Source organism: Diabrotica virgifera, chromosome 5 (genome assembly GCF_917563875.1).
Source record: "Diabrotica virgifera virgifera chromosome 5, PGI_DIABVI_V3a".
NCBI classification, from domain to species: Eukaryota; Metazoa; Arthropoda; class Insecta; order Coleoptera; family Chrysomelidae; genus Diabrotica; species Diabrotica virgifera.
In genome coordinates this window covers 253,001,841-253,025,993 of record NC_065447.1, presented here as the reverse complement: position 1 = coordinate 253,025,993, position 24,153 = coordinate 253,001,841, and the positions used below count along the sequence as shown (strand labels likewise).

At 34.5% G+C, this 24,153-nt stretch overlaps 1 protein-coding gene across 7 annotated transcripts in view; it reads right to left on the bottom strand.

Moving 5' to 3' along the window:
- Positions 1 to 69: 69 nt before the first annotated feature.
- The window catches only part of LOC114326716 (microtubule-associated protein futsch), an 84,355-nt gene continuing 60,271 nt past the window's right edge, over positions 70 to 24,153 (bottom strand). The window contains exons 6-9 of one of the 7 annotated variants that reach the window (XM_050651127.1): positions 16,900 to 23,494; positions 14,939 to 16,641; positions 13,853 to 14,191; positions 70 to 10,457 (exon numbers count right to left, since the gene is read on the bottom strand). In XM_050651127.1, the coding sequence (XP_050507084.1) occupies positions 10,288 to 10,457; positions 13,853 to 14,191; positions 14,939 to 16,641; positions 16,900 to 23,494 (8,807 nt within the window). In that variant the 3' untranslated portion in view covers positions 70 to 10,287. Of the gene's footprint in view, positions 10,458 to 13,852; positions 14,192 to 14,938; positions 23,495 to 24,153 lie in introns of all 7 variants that reach the window. The other 6 variants (XM_050651124.1, XM_050651128.1, XM_050651125.1 and 3 more) reach the window with 6 other exon arrangements.

Sequence of the window (24,153 nt, the reverse complement as noted above, 5' to 3'; positions counted from 1 at the left end):
ATAATGGAACGACTGCAAAAATTAAAATTAAAAATTAAAAAATCTAGATATTTAATAAAACAGTCAAAGTGTATTTTTATAATTTTTATTTCTTATTCTCATACATATCCCATACATTAATTGCATTTTGAATATATGTACTGTTCAACATTTTTGAAGCTAAAAGATATCAGAATTTTCTTGACTAGAAGCTATTTAAATACAATTATTAAATCGAACTGCACAAAAACGTTAGATGAATTTCAATTTATCAACAAAAATATAAAGTGACAATTTGCAGGATACACCCAGTAGACGGTTAATACCTACTATTTTACCTATAATTCGAATGTGTGCGTTTTCAATTTTTATTTCTAGAATAAAAGAAAAGAAACGAAATTTCTGGGCTGCATCGACTACTATACGCATGTGTATTGTTCTCATTTTTTCCTGCTTTTCCACACCCTTTACTCAACTTAATTAGAATAAATTAATAACCGTTTCGTTGTAAAACGAAACAAGAGCTGTCTTATATTTCAGTTTGTTCAGAGAGCATCAAAAGCACCCTAACGGCTTCAAACCTTACTAGTATGGCGACACGCTTCATTTATTATTATTTTTTAATTGCTAATTTTAAATATTAACTTTCTTTTCTAAACGAAAATAATATGGGTCATTTAAAATTCACAATTCTTTCTATACGAAACCAGATGGTAATGGCCTGTTCAGTCTCAGTTTAAAAATTCCCCATTAAATAGTTACCTTATCAGACCTCATGTTAATGAATCACTTTTTTGAATGCATTCGAGGACGGTTCTTGACAGAAATGTTTTCAGCTTTTAAAACATCAGATAAAGAGCCAGCCTCTTTATGTCGATAAATTAGTCTTGAGCGTAAAACCACAGACATGTGGTTTTTTCAGTATAGTCACAGCGGGTACCCGGCGTGGTCACACCACCACACTCGCCAAAAGAATAACAAACTCTCTTTCGAGAAATATTCATGCTATTTTACCGACACAAATAAATATATTATTGACACGTTGTTGTGTTTACATTTATTTTAATTTCATTTAATTGATTCCGTTAACCACTAACGGAACACTAGGTTATCATCAGAGAATGAATATTTGATTATCTCTGAACAAACTAAAATTCGGGATGCCAGTATCGATTCACAAAGAAATAATATGATGGTGTGGATATCGTGGCGACATCTGCTAAAACCAAGCGAAAGTTTTGCTTTTAATAAAATTAAATAATATTAAAAACAAAACTTTAAAAGAGTTGCAAAGGGTTGCATCCGATACTTTTTTTACATTTCAGTGACAGCATATATTATCCCTTTTAGTATTTTGGGTCTCCATAAAAATATAATATGCGTATACGTTGGTTTTAGTACATTTTCCAACAGAGGTACTCAATATTTTTCAGTGTCACTATGGTATGCAGTCTACCGTCGCGTTTCTGCTATAGCTTGCAGTCTACCTATGCTACTAAACAACACTATAACCTTTTATTTGACTGGAATTCAGTCTGACTGGATTCGAACATCAGATGGTGAACCACCAAAGAGGCATATAGTAATACAGGATACATTTTAGGAAATTGATTCCTGGTTGTAAGTTCAGCTGAGAATTGCTCAGAATAGATATAAGTTTCATAAATGCTCCTCTTGCAATTTCTATAGAAGTTTTAATTTCTTCATCAGGATTTAGTGTCTCGTTTATTTAGCATCCTAGGTATTTAAAATGAATATTAGTTGCATAGAGCCGACTTTTTGTTTACTAACCACAAGTAACTTGGTCTTTGTTGTCTTTATGCCAATTGGAGCATTCTCTAGTGACTAGAGCTATAAGGAATTGAAGATCTTCAATACTTTCAGCCATTATCGCTGTGTCATCTGCATATCAGATGTTTCTCCACCAATTCGAACTCCACGCTATTATTTCTGAGTAAACGTTCAACAAAGTTGGGGATAACACACAACCCTGTCTGACACCTCTTTGAATGCAAATTTTGTCTGTTCTTTGCCGTCTACCAGAATAGAAGCTTCTTGATTCCAATATAGATGTTTTAAAAGTCTCAGATCTGTATCATATGAGACTTTTACAACATCTACACTGGAATCAAGAAGCTTCTAGTATTCTAGTCTGGTAGACGGCAAGTGGTAATAATAATGAAAACAATAACATGTGGTTATTTGTTGATGCATGCGTCTACAAGAGCAGCGAATAAAAAACTTTCTATTAACGATCTACTGAATGTACTTCGTTCCAATTCAGTCGGGAACTGTAAATTTCTTTTCATTCCTGATGGATCCGAAACAAATATCAAAAACCTTGCAAAGGCAATACTTTTATAGCACCAATCTTACATATATAGTTAACAACAGTTTACTATGTTCTTTTTTAGTGTACTTTTAGTACGAAAAGCTCAATTTATTTAATTAACATTCCTTATTTTTTGAGTCCAGGTTATACTATCAAAATGTGGCCCCTAGATGCTGATGTTCGATTTACGGACTCAAAACGGACATATATTTACCTATCGAGAAAACTAAAGATATAAGCTGAACTCAAAAACACGTCTCTAAGAATAAATTAAAAATAAATATATGTATATATAAATAAATCACCACACCAAATGCTTGTCAAGTCTTAAACATATTATAAATGCTACTTAAGCCACGTTTTCAGGAACATGCCGTAACTAAATGATCAATTTTGAGAATGCTTTTTCTAAAAAGCATTAATTTTAGTTAAAAACGGGATATTCCTGTAAATCTTGAGATGGCCCATGTTTTAGGCCCTTACAAATTAAGGAAACTAACAAAATGCTTTATAAAGTGGAAAAATTAAATACTACAGGATTTTTCCAACTAAAACGGTACAAGGTGTACAGTTCGCCTGTAAATTTACACACCCAAATAAATAAATAAATAAATTCACACAGCATTTTTGCAAATTTTACTGCATTTACTGATACAGTATTGGAAATATTTTTTTGGAACAAAGGAACTTTCAATGCAATAAGTTAGATTCTTGATTTACAATTAACCAGTATAAATTTCAAGCCCACGTCGCGTTGTTTCATATTTAATTCATTTGCTCGACTGCACCGAACTGGGATCTATGATTTACAGTTAACCAGTGTAAATTTCAATATATCGTCGCGACGTTTTAAAATTAATTGATTTGTTCGACTGTAATTCTTTTACCACTGGCTATCACACAAAACACAAACGATGCAATCCAATGGGACACCTCAGTTCAGTGCAGTAGAACAAATGGATTGAATATGAAACATCTCGACGTTGTTTTGAAATTTAAACTGGTTAATTGCAAATCAAGAATGTAACTTATTGCATTGAAAGTGCCTATGTTCCGAAAAAAATTTCCAATACTATATATGAACTACTTAACCACACTGTGGTGAGAAAATAATCTCATTGAGGCTAGATTCTTGTGATACTTAGGAAGGAATAAATCTATGACACGGCTACCTCATATTATGAATACACTAACCTCAATGTTATACCATTTACTAAGATTTTTATAATATTTTTTTGACTCTCATAGAACTATCGTTAGATGTTTATTGTCTGTTAAGTATCTATGTAACCCTTTAACCTCTCACGTAGCATAGACTCAGAGAAGAAGAAGTCTGACATCAATCTTAGTAGAAACGTAGCCTTCTGGTCCACTTTAATGCAAATGGTCTGACGGTAGTAAAGATTTTTGAGCAATCTTGTGTCATACGTGTCCAAATCCATTAATTCTAAACATTGAAATAGTAATGTATGTGGTATTCCATCAAAGGCTTTCTCGAGATCTATAAAGTATACGATAAAACAAACTGATATCTATGGTTACATTTATTTCTTTTTCTTGACGCCATTCATAGTGATTGTCTTCTTTGTCAAGTATCATCTCTGTGACGGAGGGCGGCAATCACAATAGCTATTCGGACTTTAAAGATGGCTGCCCTGAAAAGTTTATTTGATGTACATCCGTATACCATATAGTACCATTTTCTCGGGTTACGCAGACATGATATTCTACGTCTCTCTATGCTTCTTTTTCCTTGGATCCTTCCCTGTTTAATCAGTTTTTATCTCTCTCCACGTGTAATAGACCCAAAATATTCCTATTTTCTTGTTTTGACTGTATTCAAGATTTCCATTACTTTATTCATTCTTTTCAGAAGTTTTTTATCACTAACTATTAGCTATTAGCTCCAACTTTAAATCTCTTATGCAGAGTACTCCTCTTATTTTGTTGGAAGTTCCTGGAAGTAATCATTTGTGAGTTAATTATTGTTCCAAGATATGCATGTTTGTCTATTCTTTCGACATTGGTTCCCTTTATTCACCTAAAGGTTTTCGTTATTTATTCTCCTTCATTCCCCTTTATTCTCGTTCGTTATTTATTTGAATTTGCGATCATTTGCCGTTCATTGTTGCATCGTATTATTTTCCATACTTCGTCATTATGGTTTTTTGAGTAGTGAAAACACCCGCAATCTGTGGTAAGTTTATTTCTCTAATTCATTTAAACATGAATTATTCATTCATTTTCTTTTTAGCTGTTATGACTTTTCTTATGAACATTCTTAAAATTTGTTCAATTTTCCAATAAAAACAAGCAAAACTGTACACCCTGTACGAAAAATATACTATCCTACATAATACACAGTTCTGTGAAGTCTTTGGCGTAGATAAAAAGCGTGTGTGGTACAAAAATGCAAAATGAGTATACAAAAGAAGAAAACGGCCTAAGTACCCTTCGAAGATCCTAACATTTTTTAAATGCTAACAGAAACTATATCACATATGATATAAACGGTTATTTAAACACATAAAGCAATACAGAAATAATTATATAGGTCTTTAGCATTAACGAAAAATAAATTACTGAACAATATTATCACCTGCTGAGTCTTTCCATTTGCGTTATTTAAGTTAAAAGAAGAATTTCTATACGTGAGAATCTTTTGTGGGGCCGCAAATATATCCCGACTTTATATTGTATTTGGGCTCTTTCAGAAGCTTTTAATTTACTTAAAAATATCTTTAAATATGGAGAAAATAAAAAAATAAGCTGATCCAAAGAATTTTTTAGTTATAACAAAGGCAAACAAGTAGTTTCATTACTGAAGATATAAATTGTAGCCCGATCAGAGAACAACTCTTACAAAAAACAATCAAGGATGAAAATGTGGGAATATATAAATGAAAGTCCATTATTAAATAAAAATTTAACGTTCCTAAGATACTGAGTAAGGCAAAAAGGATTGAGTTTTCATAAAATGGGCTACATTTTGTAAAATAATGAAAGAAATCATTGCCATCATTCAAATTTCCCACTTCAAGTGGATAGTCACAAACGTGTCATCTACTCTGATGGCCATAAACGAAACACAAGTCGATAAAGTCGGTTTTTATCTTTTGAGCTGCATGAAATCGAGAATGAAGGATTTCGGCAAAAGTTTTGCCAACGCTTTGATGTAATTAAAACCAAATATATAGGAGAACAATTCGTTGAACTCTATGTATATATTTGGTATCAAGAAGACCTTAAATGTTTCAGCATAACCCTGCATATGCGTCCAGGGTTTCGCAGACGATATTGCAATAGTATCTAGGGGAAAATTTCCCAGAACTGTTGCGGATCAGATTTGATATAACCTTCATTATATAGAGACCTGGTGTCTGAAAGAGAACCTCTTCGTGGACCCTTCTAAAACTAAACTGGTAGCCTTTACAAATAAGAGGAAGCTTACTGGACTGAGTGAGCAGAAAATATGCAAAGAGGTACTGGAAAGAATCAATGAGGTTAAGTATCTAGGGGTAACCCTGGATTCGAAACTCAATTGGAATAGTCACATTAAGAATATAACCAATAGGGCTAAGAGAATCTTTTGGAACTGCAGACGACTTGTAGTAAAACCTAAGATTGAAACAAAAGATAATCTGTTGGTTATACACATCAGTGATACGACCGACAGTCACTTATGGTTCAGTACTCTGGTGGAGAAAGACGGCTTTGTAATCTTATGTGACCACTCTCACCACCCTACACAGACAAGCGTTTCTAAATATAACAGGAGCCTTGAATAGTACAGGATTGGCTTCATTAGAGGTCTCCACAGGTCTCCTTCCGCTGGAAATATATATTTTGGCGTTAGCCTTTATGACCATCCTGAGATTCAAAGCAAACAATACTTGGAATTATGTATTGAATAGCCACGCACTACTGTGACTATATTTGAGGAATCCATCTTTTTGATGACACCAGAACTAATCTTCACTGAGAAGATTAACACAATTATACCGTCTAGAAAACAAAAAGTCCCAAATATTGATGGGGTCTTAATATGGTTCACTGATGGATCTAAAACTAACCATGGTACTGGATCAGTAGTCTTTGGGCAAATATGTAACTATAATAAATCTTACAGCCTAGGTCAACGTACACCTGGGTCCCAGACTGAAGTTTTTGCTTTGGTGGCCTGCATTGATGAAACCATTGATGAAACTATTGATGAATGCCCTAAAGCTAAGAGAATCAACATTTACACAGATAGCCAATCGGCTATTCTGGCTGTAAAGAACCCACTCACCAAATCAAAACTGATGAGAAACTGCAAAGATCTCCTCAACAACCTGCCAAAAGATAATAAAGTGTCTTTACCGGGTCATGAAGGGGTGCATGGGAACGAATGAGCAGATATGTTAGCGAAACAAGGTTCGAGTGTTCGAGAGAAACAATTCAAGGCCCAGAACCTTTCTGTGGCATCACTAAAGATGCTATGAAAAACGAGGCTCAGAAATGGCTAATAAAGAATCATCAAAAGAAATGGAGAGAAACTCAAGAACAAATCTAGACTAAAAAAGTAATCAAGAATATTGATAAAAGACTCCCGAACAGTTTGATGAACCTCAATAAAGGAGATATCAAAACGGTAACTGAAATGGTGACTGGACATTGCCGGGGTACCCGGCACCCAGTTTGTATAGTACCTATACAAACTAGGTAAGGTGAGTGAACCATGGTGCAGAAAGTACGAAATGGAAGACGAGACTGTCATACACATACTATGCCATTGTAGTGTGCTAAGTGATGAAGGGCAAGAATTCACTGGTCAACTGATGTTTGAACCAGAAGAGATCCTAAAACTACAAATAAGAAAACTGTTGGCTTTCGTTGAGGCCACAGAACTTATTAGAGTTTAAGGAAAAAAACAAGGTATGGTACAAAGGTCTTATAACCAAGTGCCAGAGTATAACGAGTCTCGCCTGACTTAAGAAGAAGAAGAAGAGCCCTACATCCGAGTAGATACAAATTCAGAAACAGAAAGGTCGACGAATATCTCTTAAAATTTCCAACTTCAAGTGGACAGCCATCAGAGTAGATGAAACTTTTGTAGCTTGTAATTTAAATATATCTGAAGCTATAATTTTTTTATATATAGTTTTTTTAAAAAAGTATCTTTTTTTATTTTGTACGGAATACAGCCCAATATGAAAAGTTGAAATTTTTTTGCAAAATAAAGGTACTAGGTTATAGTATAGTACTGTAGGCAGATGTTTTTAAAATAATTCACTGGGCAATAGGAAGACTACAAAATGGATATAAAACCGCCTTAGTGGTGCTTGTTATAACCATAGTGATGGTTACACAGGCCGACATGATTTTTGGTGTTTTGAGTTTGACAAGTGTCCTTAGCTAATACGGGTACGCTGATTCTGAATATGAATTCAGTTTAAGCCCATCACGTCAACATTTTTCACAAAATTAAAAAATCGAGTGAGATATTATGTAATAGCTCAAACAAGTATCTTATTGATATTTTGTAAATTGCATTAAAATTATTTCTTTAAAATACTTGATAGATTCATAGAAAATATTTTAATACAATATGTGAATTTTATTTGAATAGCAACACTGCCCATCAAGTCAAAATGTATCACAAAATTAAAAAAAGACCTTGAGATATTATATACTAGCGCAAACAAGTACCTCATTGATATTTCGTAAATTGAATTCCTCATTCCGCCACCTTTTCTTCACACCATCCAACAACCAGCATCAGATGAAATTTAAAACGAAAAATCCGATGAAGACGAATTCAATTCAGGTATAGACCAACCTCCAAAGTTCATCCAAGCTGAACTAAAAAACTTAGTGAGAGACTTGGGCCTATTGAAGGATGCTGCACAAATCTAAGAATCGCGACTGAAGGATAAAAATGTATTGGCTCCAGGTACCACATTTTCGTGGTATAGGCATCGCGAAAAAGATTTCGTGGAATATTTTTGTCAAGAGGGTTCACTGGTGTATTGTACTAAAATTCCTGAAGAAGTCGACAAACTGGGAGCTGATTACGATTCCATATCATGGCGGTTATTTATTAATTGTTCTAAGAGAAGTCTGAAGGGTGTTTTGTTGCACAATGATAATACTAATGCCTCAGTACCTGTTGCTCACTCTGTGCATCTCAAAGAAACATAATATAAGAATCTTGAGCTGTTCCGAAATAAAATAAAGTATAACGGATACTGTTGGCATCTCTATGAGATCTCAAAATAATATCCATGCTTTTGGGTCAGAAGTCTGGATTCACAAAGTATCCGCGTTTTTTGTGTGAGTGGGAGCACGAGCAGAAAAATTTAGCTTACGTTCAGAAAGAATGGCCACAAAAAATGTGCAGCGTGATACTCTAGTTGACCCAATGAGTCTCTTTTCCTCCTCTTCACATAAAGTTAGGATTGATGAAGTAGTTTGTCAAAGCTTTAAATAAATAAGGTGACTGCTTTAAATACCTGAGCGACAAATTTTCTGCATTTTCTTAAGTTAAACTTTAAGAAGGAATTTTTATAGGCCCTGAAATTCGAACCATAAAATCGGACAGATTGTTCCAGAATACAATGGCCCAGGATCAATTTGAAGCATCGAGTTCTTTCGTAGCAGTCATAGACTGTTTCCTTGGAAACAACAAGTCCCCAAACTATTAACAAATTGTAGCCAACATGGCCGAAAATTATAAAAACTGGGATGCAATATGAGTGTCAAGCTTCATTTTCTGGATTCCCACGTTGACAGAAGAAGAGCAGGGAGAGAGGTTCCATCAACATATGAAGGAGATGGAAAGACATTACCAAGGAAGATGGAAAATAATAGATATGGCTGATTACTTCTGGACCTTGAACAAATTCATAAGAAAACTACAAAACGCAGTTTTCACGGAAAAAGAAAAACGATTTTTTTCAAAAAAACCAACGATTGTCTAACGTAGGTTATACTGCATTGTTTGTGTATAAACAACTCAATCTTGCAGCGTAAATTTGTATTAAATAAAGTTTCAATAAATATTTAGTCAGTATTTTTGGCAGTTTCTATGAAAAATTTCAAACACACTTTTCTTGAAAACCTGACGTGCTGGAAAAAAGCTAAGCACAGATTCGTGATCAGCACATCCCATTTACTATAGGACACCAATCAAACTTAAAACACTTTTTCATGAAAATAAAAATGTAGGCTTGTGTTATGGAAGAATATTTGAAACACATTAAAAAAATTAATACTGCGTATGTTGTATATTAAAAGATTCTGAAAGTACCAACCATCTTAACCTTATCATATCAGTCTAACGATCACAATTGTACTAAAAACTTTCATGTTTCTAAAAGTACTAAATAGCTAAATCTTTCGTAAAAAATCATTTTTTTTTCACTATTTCCGTTTTTATGAAAAAGTTTCTCAAATATGGAAATTCTGATGTCTTTGCGACGTCATCGTATGATGCTGTGAATGGATAATAAGAATAGTGATGAGCACTGTTAAAACTAGATTGTCTATATATAGTACAGTTAATGCTAAACTAAATAATTATTTCATAAAATCTAGCCGAGGTGTTTATAACAGCTATGTAAATTTTAAATTCTATACTAGTATTTCTTCACGTACTTATAATTTGACGATTTTTGAAAAAACGTCAATTTGAGTTTATTCTTAAACTTTGAAATCATCAACATTATCCTTCTTAGGAGAAGGATAAGTTTGAATAAATATATAAACAGAACAACATTCATAAGGGTTCTAGAAATCTTGAAAAAACTCCTATTATCTTTACTGCTATGCTATGATTTTTCTTGTGAAGAAGACTGTTGAAAGAGGTACTTTGAGGAAGAACCAGATTGTACCTTTGGCTCTGATTTTTCGTAGTTTTGAGTTGTATACGAAGGAATCGGTATATTTCTCTTGATTATTGCTAGAGAAATGATATCTGGCGAAGGTCGGGTGAATTAAAATTCTAATCTATAAGCGCTACATGATGTTTCATGATCTTGGAGGTTGATGGTGCAGCGGGATGCAGAAGGAGATAAATCTATTTTGAACTTTGTCAAAAGTTCTTCGTTCTCTGCCACCCAATAGCCCAGAATGTCCGTGTCGTATGTGGGAATGATGGTGACTTCTGAAAATTAAGTACATAATATTAAAAGTCTGTCTGATCAAATATATAATATATAATATATAAAAGCCTGGAATGAGGAACACATCCCGAACGAGTGGTGTAATGGAATCGTTTACCCGCTACACAAAAAGGGTGATCAATTGGAATGTAGAAACTATAGGGGAATAACCCTCCTTAATACAGCTTACAAAATATTTTCGAGTATCTTGTATGGTTGCTTAAGTGCACATTCAGAGGAGCTTCTTGGAGAATATCAAAGTTGTTTTAGACCTGGTCGATCAACAACAGACCAGATCTTTGTGCTAAGGCAAATACTGTAAAAAACCAATGAATTCAATATCGACACATACCATCTTTTCGTAGATTTTAAATCGGCCTAGTGTCCTAAGAAATAAATTGTATGAAGCCACGGATGAATTCCACATCCCTGATAAACTGATACGATTGGTTAAGGCTACAATACGTAAAGGTGTTTGCAAAGTCGAAATACAGGACGAACAATCACAGGCGCATTGAAACGCATCGGATGTTGGGCTGCGACAGGGAGATGCGCTGGTGTGTCTCCTCTTCAACATAGCTCTAGAAAAGGCGATGCCCGAATAGACAACAGAGGAAATATGTTTAATAAATTATCCCGCATTTTGGCATATGCAGATGACGTGGACCTAGTTGCCCTCACAACATGCAACCTAGAAGAAATATATACCACCTTCTCAAATGCCTCAAAAATATGGGCCTGCAAGTAAACGAGGAGAAAACTAAGGTGATGGCATCAACACCCAACAATAGAGCCAGAAACATCGGTCACCAATCCACGGTTGATAACTCTACCTTTTAGATAGTGGACAAATTCACATACTTAGGCTCCCGGATCACCAAGGAAAATGTCATGACGGAAGAAATCAAGCGAAGGATAATCCTAGCAAACAAAGGCTATTTTGGACTGAGTAGACATATGAGAAGCAGAAGTTTAAGCCAAAAAAAAACGAAAATAATTATAAACAAAACCCATATACAACCAGTGTTGACATATGGATCGGAGACATGGACCCACTCCAAGGCAGATGAAAATCTACTGCTTATAGTTGAACGAAGGATCCTGAGAGAAATATTCGGTGGAAATAATTATAAACAAAACCCATATACAACCAGTGTTGACATATGGATCGGAGACATGGACCCACTCCAAGGCAGATGAAAATCTTCTGCTTATAGTTGAACAAAGGATCCTGAGAGAAATATTCGGTGGCATCTGTGAAAATGGTGTTTGGAAGAGGAGGTACAACTACGAGGTATACCACATTTATACCACCGAGGTATATTTGGTGGTAAAGACGTAATATCTCTGAATAGAACGACTAAGATGGGCAGTACATCTAGCAAAATCACAGCAAAACAACCCTCCTAGAAGAATTCTTATGTCACAACCTGTGAGAAGTAGAAATAGGGGTAGACCAAAACTCAGATGGAAGGATGGTGTAGATGAGGATGGGAGAAAAATAGGCGCAGCAAACTGGCAACGGTTGGCAATGGATAGGAGTGACTGGCGTAATAGACTTGGGAATGTCGAGGCTCTTTCATAGTGCTGTAGCATCATGGATGATGATGACATTAAAACTCAATAAGATGAGAACAAAGGATTTTCACAGACCAAGAGCACAGACAAGACGACTACTTAGAACGAAAAATTGAAGCTACATAGAAAATACTAGACATGGACATAAGTGGCGAGAGGAATCAAGTAAGGAAATTCTTTAGGGAAGTGAAGACATTTAGACAAGGTGGAACTGTTGGAGTAACTGAAGTTATGAGAAATGAAGGAGGTGAAATAATAATAGAAACATAAATCGTCCAACGATAGAAAGAATACTTTCGGAATTTACTAAATATTGAAAGTGAGATGGTGGAAGTAGATATTAAATTGAATTCTGCAGATGTGGAAATACCAACACCAACATTTCAAGAAGTGAAGCATGCGATAGCACCTCTTAAAGATCACAAAGCGCCAGGAAATGATGGTATACATGGTGAATTAATAAAAAAAGAGGGAAACATTTTACATCGAAAATTCTGAGAGAATTCTGAGAGTATGGCAACAACAGAAAATGCCTAGCCTAGGGAATCGAATGGACGTGCTATAATACCTATACATAAGGAAGGAGATAAAAAACAATTTCGAAACTATAGAGGCATATCGCTTATTAGCACAGCATATAAAGTTCTATTAATTATCTTGCTAAAGAGGCTCAAACCGTATTCGGAAGATATTTTAGGCTACCAATGCGGCTTTCGAGCTGGAAGGTCAACAATAGATCAAATATTTACGATCAGACAAATATTAGAAATAACTGGGAATTCAATAGAGATGTACACCAAATTTTCGTATATTTCAAGTAAGCATATGATTCGATAAAAAAGCTGACTATGGCTAGCAATGCTAGAAACGGGAATACTAACAAAATTAGTGGAGCTAATTTAAATGTGCGTGACAGACTCATATGCATAGGTAAAGATAGGAAACAGAACATTGATGTCATTTAGTACAACATCACTACATCAGGACTTATACACGGAGACCAGTTATCACCGTTTTTATTCAATTTGGCCTTAGAATAAGTAAGATATCATCTGAGCTGATATCTTATTTAAGTTGTAAAGGCAGCCATTATTAATAAAGGGTATAAAAAGTCCATAAGGAAAAAATTTCCTGTAGCTGGTTGTATACCATTAATTACAAAAATTGAAGAAAAAAATCATCTTCGTTCCGAAGGTTGGCAATCATCAGGGCTATACGTATTTTCGAAACTGCTGACCGAAACAATTCGTTGTTGATACAGCTATACCATTCCCGTAGATTCTTTAGCCAGGAGTTTCGTCTTTTTCCTATGGACCTTTTTCCTGCTATCTTCCCCTGCATAATTATTCGAAGCAGTTCACATCTTTCGCCTCTTGTAATGTGTCCCAAGTATATGTATTACATTTAAGTATATATATTTACATATTTATTTATATTTGTTATATTTTGTATTTGCTGTTTTTTTTTTCATGAATAAGAAACGAGAGAGATAGATTATTAATAATCTAAATAATATGTGATTTATGTGATCGTTCATGGGTATTCTTTCATTTTTCCGACTGTATTTTTGGTGGCTTAGCATGTAGAGCTTGCAAAGAACACTGATGATGCTCTCTTTAGAGCGAAAACGTTCTGTTTTTAATGTAGCCCTTTATTGGGGTTTTCAAATAAATATACCTCGTACACAGAAGATTTTTTTTTCAATTTTAGTATAAAAAGCATTTCTAGATGAAGTTATGTTGAAAAGATTACAAATATAATAAAAAAAGGAAATAAAAACACGTAAGAAGAGTTAAACAACTTCTCTCTTCAGACTTACCCAATTCTTTGTCTTCCCACGTCTGCTTTGCCTCTAACAAAGCATTGTATACTTCCCTGCTGGGCTCAATTCCTGAAAAAACGTAATACCTCGCTCTAACCCTTCTGAAAAAGTCCACATAAGCATAATAAGCGTTTCCATGATGAGGTACATAAGTAAGATCCACATAAACTGGATTAATCTTCTTGTTTTTATTATATTTGGAAGGCGATTCTGCCCTCTTCTTGTCGTCGTTAAGTTTGTTTTTCGCTGTGACGTTTGCAGGCAGTTTTCTTTCCTTTTTCGGGGTGCCCTTGTTGTCGTTTGGAGCTGCTGGACTCGGTAAACCTAATGGTTTTCCTGAAATGGCGACAGATGTTATTTACTTTGTCTTAACTCAATTAAAACGAAATAGTAAATATACTGATGGTTAAAAAATGTAACACCTATAGAAGGACAAATATTTTTTTAAATATTAATTTATTGAAGTATGCATTATAATATTCTTGTTATTTGATAACATCCTACGCACTGAAGGGCACTAAGGATTATGAATTTTACTGTCATCGTTGCATTTGGTTGTCTTTTTAAAGACAGATCACATGCTATGATTTTTTTTGTGACGGATATTCTCGAGTTGGGATTGATTTCATGTAATCGAATGAACTATCTTTTAGTAAAGTCGTCCCAGGAACGCAACTCATAAATAGTGGCGATATCATTTTAAAGTCTTCTACTTTAAAATGTATAATATACGTTGAATTGCCAATATAAATGAGTCATTTAGATAAATTATTAGAAGAATTTTTTTTACTTAGCAACAACATTTTTGGTTATTTTAGTAGTATTTTGTTTTTTGACAACGAAACCCGATTTGGACTTCGAAACGTTAATAAAATCATTTTTTTGGTAAAATTGGGGCTTATTTTCCATTAAAAGTAATTTATTATAAAAATGCCACAAGAAAATAGCTTCAGAACAACATTAACTAATTTTGATCCGAATAAATAACCGTATATAAACTGTTCCATTTTTTTTGGCTATCAGTATATTAAAGAAATGTTTTAAAAAATCAAATAACTTTATAATATTGGGCTAAATATTTACCCCAAGAATGGATGGGATCCATATCGTCATCAGGCAACTGCCCATAGAAGCTAGTGGTCATCATATCCATCTTCTCGGAAGGTCTGGAGCTACTTGTAGGTAACTGCCTGTGATGAATGCCAGTCACTTGCCTCTGGCTGGTGACGGAGTATTTGGCGTTGGTGATTTCGTATAAGTACGTTGGGGCAGGCAATTCCAAAGGCTTTCCCCACGATTCTATCGGGTCCTTTTTGCCTGAGGTTGAAGGTCCTTGTGTCTTTTCATCACTCTTTGTACTATCAGTCTTATCGGCGGACGAAGCAGGTAACTTCTCCTTGGAAATATCGTGCAGTTCTTCTACGGGTTCTTCGTCAGGAAGAGCTCCGTAGAATGACATACTCATGGGATCTTGATTCCGAAGAACATCGAAATCGGCTTGTGATGAGTCTCTGGAATGCGCAACTTGTGATGTGATACTGTATTGTTCCTCTTCATCGTCGCTGTCTCTATCGAAACCGTGTCTTGAATACTGTTCCGAGGAAACATCTGTCAAGGAGGACAGGTGTTCTAGATCTGAATGACTTTCTTTACCCAACGGGTCTGAAGTACCAGAAAATTTGACATCGTCTGTAATATTCGGACTTACTGGTGCCGTGGGTGGAGTCCTACGACCCGGAAATTGTTTTTCGTGCAACAGGTTGTCTTGTAGTTGTTTTTGTTTCTCTAATTCTTCACTTTCTTTTTTCAAAGAAGTGCTAGCAACGCTTAACGGAACAGTCTTCATAGAATCTTGTTTATTATCACATATTTCAACAGTCTTATGTTCAGGTTTGTCTATCTTTGTTGTCTCAACTTTATCAGAAGTATCAGTATGAACATGTGGCAGTGAACGTACTTCTTTATCTTTTTCCATCGTTTCTTTCTCTCCCTTTTCAGTAACTTTGGATTCAGTTTCTAGAGAAGATTTTTCTTTGATATCCTCACTTTCGTGTTTTTCTGTTAAAGTTACAGCAACGCGACTTTTTTGCAAGTCTTCTTCCTCTTTCTTTGGATGAGTATCACATTTTTCAAATGATAACCTTCTTGCCATTTTATCAACAGTTTCAAAAGTTTCCTCAACATCATCGGTTAATTTGTCTAGAAGCTTTTCTTTTTCTTTAAGAGCTTCCTCTTCCTTTGTATGAGGATCACATTTTTCAAATGATAACCTTCTTGCCATTTTCTCAACAGTTTCAAAAGTTTCCTCAACATCGTCGGTTAATTTGTCTAGAAGCTTTTCTTTTTCTTTAAGGCGTTCTTCTTCTTTTGTATGAGTATCACATTTTTCAAAAGATAATCTTCTTGCCATTTTCTCAACAGTTTCAACAGTTTGCTCAACGTCATCGGTCAACTTGTCCAGAAGCTTTTCTTCTTCTTTAAGGCGTTCTTCTTCCTTTGTATGAGTATCACATTTTTCAAATGATAATCTTCTTGCCATTTTCTCAACAGTTTCAACAGTTTCCTTAACATCATCGGTCAACTTGTCCAGAAGCTTTTCTTCTTCTTTAAGGCGTTCTTCCTCCTTTGTATGAGTATCACATTTTTCAAATGATAACCTTCTTGCCATTTTTTCAACAGTTTCAAAAGTTTCTTCAACATCATCGGTCAATTTGTCCAGAAGCTTTTCTTTTTCCTGAAGGGCTTCCTCTTCCTTTGTATGAGTATCACATTTTTCAAATGATAATCTTCTTGCCATTTTCTTAACAGTCTCAAAAGTTTCCTCAACGTCATCGGTCAATTTGTCCAGAAGCTTTTCTTTTTCGTGAAGGGCTTCCTCTTCTTTTGTATGAGTATCACATTTTTCAAATGATAATCTTCTTGCCATCTTCTCAACAGTTTCAAAAGTTTCTTCAACGTCATCGGTCAGCTTGTCCAGAAGCTTTTCTTTTTCGTGAAGGGCTTCCTCTTCCTTTGTATGAGTATCACATTTTTCAAATGATAACCTTCTTGCCATTTTTCCAACAGTTTCAAAAGTTTCTTCAACGTCATCGGTCAATTTGTCCAGAAGCTTTTCTTTTTCGTGAAGGGCTTCCTCTTCCTTTGTATGAGTATCACATTTTTCAAATGATAATCTTCTTGCCATTTTCTCAACAGTCTCAAAAGTTTCCTCAACGTCATCGGTCAATTTGTCTAGAAGCTTTTCTTTCTCTTTAACGGACTCCTCTTCTTCTGACAACTCGTCCTCAAAAGGTTTATCACACTTGTCGAATATTACAGATTGAGTCATGTCAATAACAGTCTTAAACGTGTCTTCTAAGTCACCGGCTGCTTCTTCAAGAATTTGTTCTTTCTTTAGTACCTTTTCATCCATCGTTTCTTTTTCTGAAGGAGATTTTTCTTCTTTATCCTTACTTGTCGGTGTTTCCTTTTTGTCAGACTTTTCTTCACTAGAAAACAAGCTTTTACCAAAACTTGATATTGATTCTAAAGTTTCTGATATTCCTTTATCTATTGAATCTATAATACCATGACTACCTTCTTCAACATCTTTTATTTCCTGCTCTAGATTTTGTGTAAGATCATCACATTTTTCCTGGCACTCCTTCTTTAACTCTTCTTTTTTATCAACAATATCTGCTTTCGCATCTTTTACACCATCACAAATTTCTTCTGTTTTCTTTAATACGTCATCAACTTTTTCTTGAACAGCATGTTGGACAGATTCTTTCATTTCTTTGCAACTCTCTGTGACACCTTCCTTTGCTTGAATTAAATCATCTTCTTTCTCTTTTAGCGCATCTCCAACTTTATCTTTAACATCTTTTACCAAATTTTCTTTTGCTGTTTCAAGATCGCAGACTTTATCTTGAATCATCTGTTTTGTGTTGTCCTTTGCTTCTAAAATTTGATCCTCTATATCTTTAATACTAGAACCTATAGAATCTTTTGTATCCGATACAGCATGGGTTGTTTTTTGTTCTTCTATTTCTGTATGAAGGTCTTTGGATGTATCGATGCCAGTTTCCGAAACAGCTAAAGCTACTTTATCGAAAGCTTTTTCTAATGCTTCTTCTTTTTCTGTAACTGCAGCTTCAACAGTCTCTTTCAATTTTCCGTTTTCTTCATGAATAAGTTCTTTACCCTTGAGTGCTGTATCTGATAATTCGTCTTTTATTTGTGTTAGTGAATCTCTAGTTGTACTTACAGTATCCTGTACAGTTGATTTAATTTCTGCTTGCGTATGTTTTAACCCATCTGACAGTTCGGCTGCTTTTTCTTCTAGATGATCAGCAAGATGTGTTTGTGTATCTTGAATACTCGATTTAATTTTTTCTTTTTTATCTTCTATAGCACCAAATAGTTCATCTTTTTTCACACTTACATCTTTAGCTGTGTCCTTTATATCAGTTTTTACTTCTTGAATAGTGGCATGCACATCTTCTACAACTGCGTCTTTCTTTTCAGACAAGTCTTTTAAAGAATCAGTTATACCTATCTTTACTTCTTGTACAGAAGACTTGATTGCTTCATGCTTATCTTTTACATCATCTATAATTGCACCTTTCTTTTCAGCCAAGTCTTTTAAAGAATCAGTTACACCCATCTTTACCTCTTCTTTTGCTTCTTGCACAGAAGACTTTATTTCCTCATGCTTATCTTTTATATCATCTATAATTACATCCTTGTTTTCAGCCAAGTCTTTTAAAGAATCAGTTATACCTATCTTTACCTCTTCTTTGGTTTCTTGCAAAGAAGACTTAATTTCCTCATGCTTATCTTTTATATCATCTATAATTGCATCCTTCTTTACACCCAAGTCTTTTAAACAATCAGTTATACCTGCCTTGACTTCTTCTTTTACTTCTTTCACAGAAGACGTTATTTCTTCATGCTTATCTTTTATATCATCTATAATTGCATCTTTCTTTTCAGCCAAGTCTTTTAAAGAATCAGTTATACCTATCTTTACCTCTTCTTTGGTTTCTTGCAAAGAAGACTTAATTTCCTCATGCTTATCTTTTATATCATCTATAATTGCATCCTTCTTTACACCCAAGTCTTTTAAACAATCAGTTATACCTGCCTTTACTTCTTCTTTTACTTCTTTCACAGAAGACGTTATTTCTTCATGCTTATCTTTTATACCATCTATAATTGCATCTTTCTTTCCAGCCAAGTCTTTTAAAGAATCAGTTATACCCATCTGTACATCTTCTTTTACCTCCTTTACAGAGGACTTAATGTCTTCTTGTTTATCTTTTAGATCTTCTAATAAGTTGTCTTTCTTTTCCGCTAAGTCTGTTAAGACATTAGTGGTATCCGCTTTTAATGATTCTGCCTTATCTTCAATGGTAGCTTTAATCTTATCTCCTTTTTCTTTTCCATCTTCAACTAGTTCCTCTTTTTTCTCAGTTAAATCTTTAATTGCATCCCCTAAGCCCGTTGATATTTCTTTCTTTGTGTCTACAATATTATCCATCGTTTTATCTATGTCTTCCTTTATATCTTTAACACCATCACTAATTTCGTTCTGCAATTCTTCTTTAATGTCTTTTACTGCATCTACTACATTATCTTTTTCCTTTTCTGTTGCAATCAAAGCAGCATGAATATCTGACTCAATGTCTTTCTTTGTACCTTGTAGATCCTCAACAAGTTGTTGCTTTTTATCCGTAAGAGCTTCTACAGTTTCATGAAAAGCATCTTTTGTATCTTCAAGTTCTTTTTTAAAGTCTTTTGAAGCTTCGTCCGCTTTTTCCCTTAATTCATCATGTTTTTTTACGATGGCATCCTGAATTTCTTCTTTTTTTGATTTCACAGTGTCTTCTAAAGCATCTTTTGTATCATCTAATTCCTTCTTAACGTCTTCTACAACTTCTTCAGCTTTCCCCTTTAACTCATCATGTTTTGTTGCGGTGACTCCTTTAATTTCTTCTTTTTTGGAATCAAAAGCGTCTTCTAACGCATCTTTCGTATCCTTCAGTTCCTTTTTAACGTCTTCTAAAGCTTTATCGGTTTTCTCCGTTAATTCATCATGTTTTTTAAATGTAATCTCCTTAATTTCTTCTGTCTTGGATGCAGCTGCATCTTTTAATTCTTGTTTCGTCTCTTCCAATCCCTTCTTTACGTCTTCTAAAACTGTATCAGCTTTCTCTGTTAATTCATCATGTTTCTTTGCTGTGATATCTTTAATTTCTTCTTGTTTGGATTCAACTGTACTTGCCATATCTTTCACTGCCTCCACAGTGTCCAGTTTCTTTTGAGTTAAAAATTCATCAGCTTCTTTAATGCCTTCGCGTAAGTCTTTTACTATGTCTTGTTTCATGTCTTTCAAACTGTCTACAATCTCAACCTTCTTCGCATCTACTGTTTCCACTTCTTCTTTTACATCTTGTGTTGTTTGTAACATGGCATCTTTAATACCTTCTAGAACACTATCCTTCATTCCAGATATTTCGTCTATTATATCTTTAGCAGGTTCCTTTATATTTGTTTCAATTGTGTGTTTTACGTCTTTGCCATCTGGTAACGATTCTAAAACACTCATTTTTGTTTGAGTTAAAAATTCCTCACTATCTTTAATAGTATCACCAACGGCTTTTGCTATATCTTCCTTTTTTTCCTTTATGTGCTCTACAAGCTCATCTTTCTTTTCATCTATATTGTCTACTGCTGACTTCAGATCTTCAATTTTTTCCACCATGGTACCTTTAATATCTTCTATAACATCATCCTTTTGTTTGGATATTTCGCTCGCAGTTTCTTTAACCGAGTCATGGATGTCTGATTCTATTTTTTGTTTAGTATCATTGATTTCTTGGATTACTTCATCTTTCTTGGTGCTTAAACCATCCAAAGTTTCAGTAACGTCTGACTTAACCTCTTCATGTTTTTCCTTGAATGTGTCTTTAATACTACCAAAGAGACCAGCAGTCTTCTCAGTAAAAGCACTGAATGTATCTTTCACTGCATCCTTTATATCTTTTGACTTGTCTTTAATGTCATCACTAAGTTTATCTGTTTTGTCATGTAAGTCATCGATGACTGTACTAACATGTTCCTTTTCATCTTCTGCAGTGTCTTTTAAGTCCTTGCAAACTTCTGTAATAGTCGCATCTAACTTAAGTTTTTCCTCTTCAGTTGTCTCTTCCACCTTTCTTACAGAGTCAAATAAGTTATCTTTTTGCTTGCTTATATCTTCTTCAATGTCGTTGACTATTCCGTGAGCTACTGTTTCGATCTCTTGTTGCTTGTCTGTTATGTCTTTAGAAATTTTATCCTTTGTTTCTTCTATTTCGTGAACCGTGTCTGATATGCTCACTTTCGAAACATCTTTTATATCTTTTATTTCTTCTTTAATTTTGTCTGTTTCTTCAGGTAAATCATCAGATATATCTTTAATCGACTCTTCAACTGATTTTTTAACGTCATGCGTTTTGTCTTTTAACTCGTCTACAATCAAGTCTTCTTTAATGTCTTTTGAAGCCTCTACCAAATCTTCTTTCTTTTTAGATATGAAATCTTCTGCATCCTTAAGCGATTCCTGAATGATATCTTGTGCTTTGTCCTTTTGTTCTTTTATGTCTTCTGCTAGTTCACCTTCTTTTTCAATTAATTTGTCTTTGGATTCTTTTGTCGTTTTAATATCATCTGAAATGTCCTTTTGTTCTCCTTTATCTTTAATTTCTTTAGTGATATCTAAAACCTTTTCTTCGATCTGTATTTGCTGGTTTATTACATCTTCTATTTCCTCTTTTATATCAATCTGATGTTCTAGCTTATCTTTTACATCTTCTATGTGTGCTGATTTATCTTTAGCATGTTCTTGAATTGCTGGAATTTCTTTGATCTCCTTTTTATCAATAATATCTTCAACTTTTTTCTGACTGATATCTTCTATTTTTTCTTCCCTTTTAGTTTTATCAATAACTACAGCAAATTTGTCCTGTATTAAATGATCATCAAGATCATCTTTATCCTTATCTAGATCTTCTTTTGTATCTGTGACATCTTCCTTGCTACTCTTAACGATTTCAAGAAGGTCTTCTTTCTTTTCGCTAATAACATCTTCTATTTTTTTGCTTAAAGATTCTTCTGTTTCCTTAAGATCCTTCTGAGTTTCTTCTTTTTCTTCTTCAAAACCTTTTTCGATTTCAGAAACAGTTTTTGATACCTCTTCTTTAAGATCTTTACTTGAATCTTGAATGGTCTTAATGTCTTGTAGTACGTCATCCTTTTCTTGCACCAAAGCGGTTGCTAGATCTTTAGCCGTTTCAACGGCACTTTTAATTTCCTTTGCAACTATATCTTCTTGTTTGGTTAAAGATTCTTTTGTATCTTTTCCTTTGTCCTCAACCATTGTATCTATGCTAGATACTATTTCTTCTTTATCATCCTTAGCAGCTTCTTTAATACCTACAGTGGTTTCCAACAGTTCATCTGTCTTTTTTATTACGGATTCTTCTATATCTTTACCTATATCTTGTGTAGTTACTTGTATATCTTCTTTTTTATCTTTTATGTCTTGAACTATCTGATCTTGTGATTCCTTAGGTTGGCTTTTTTCATGATGCACCTCTGAAATTTGTTCTTCAATAGTTTTAGTTATGTCATCTTTGGTTTCCTTAACTAAATCGACAAGCTCTGTTTTTTTCAAAAGTTCTTCTTTAGCTTCATCTTTTTTGTCTTTATCATCAACAGCTTCAGTTGCACTAATCTTGATGTCCTGTGTTTTCTCAACTGTTTCCTCTTTTAACTCTTTGGCTGCATCTAAACCATGACCACTATCTTGGACTACAGGATGTTCAATATCTTTTGTTAGTTTTTCTACTTTATCTTCTAGATGATCGACAATATCATCTTTTGTTTTAATAACGTGATCATCTATTTCTCTTTCTAAATCTTTTCCTTTATCTGAGATGGAATCTCGCTTCTTTTCTATGCCAGAAGTAATTTCTATTACCGATTTTTCTACATCGTCTAACTTGTGATCTAAATCTTCTAGAAGACCAACTTTCTTGTCATCCAATTCTGTTTTTATGATAGCTGCTGTGCTTTCTGTTACTGGTTCTTTGTCCAATTTTAGATCAGTTTTTTGTGATAAGTCGTCAATTTGTGTTGTTAATTTCTCATTGACATCTTTCGTGTCAGGTGTGGCAGTGATATCATATGAGGTTTCTTCAAATACTTTTTCGATTTTGTCTCCAATTTCCACAACAGAACTCTTTCTTTCAACCTTGTCCTCGTCAATTTGTGGTTTTGTGATTGCATCATCATCTTTTGTTGGGTGAATTAGTTCCTCTACTGTTGTTAGCGTGTCTTCAATTTTCTTCCCGAGTTTATCTAAAATTCCAAGGTCATCTTCTTTTCTATCGTCTTCAACAGCAGAGATTTCTTTAGATTTGTCAAAGTCGGAAAGATCAGGGGTTGATTTTCCAGAAGCTATACTTTTAATGGAAGCATCCTTAACATCGGGACTAGACTTGCCAGATAATGGAAGATCTTCAGTTTTTTCCACTGCAGCTGCGTCGCTCTCTTTTGGTTGCTGCTCTGGTGCAATTGTTTTCTCTTGACCTTCTTCATTGGCATCATCAATTCCTACAACAAAAAAATATTTTGATGATACTGGAAATCAAAGACAAGGATTAATGAATATGGGAATATACAGGAAGTGAAGTACAAAATCAATATCATTTTATTGGTAATAAAAAACTTTTGGTACCCCTTACTGAAGTAAAGAAAGATTTTGAACCGCATCCAGGAAAAATTAGATGCAAAACTAATCCCACAACAAGCAAGCTTTAGACCAGGTAAATCATGTACAGGCCAAGTGCTGAACCTAACAGAGTACATAGAGGAGGGATTTGAACAGAAAGATAATGGGAGTAGCCTTGATAGACCTCACAGCGGCCTATTATACTATAAACCACAGAACCTTGCTAAGATCTATAACACTGTGCTTGACTATGACCTGGTAAATATCATTAGATTACTATTGTGTAATAGACGCTTCTACGTTGTGCTAAATGGAAAGAAGAGCAGATGGAGAACCCAAAAAATGGCCTACTTCAAGGAAGCGTTCTGGCGCCGTCCCTATTTAACATCTACACCAACGACCAACCAATGCACCCTCAGGCTGAGAGTTTTGTTTACGCTGACGACCTTGGTATCGCCGTAAAGGGGAAAACACTCACACAAGTGGAGTCGACAACGGAAGAGGCTTTAAACATGATGTCAACTTACTACAAACAAAACTC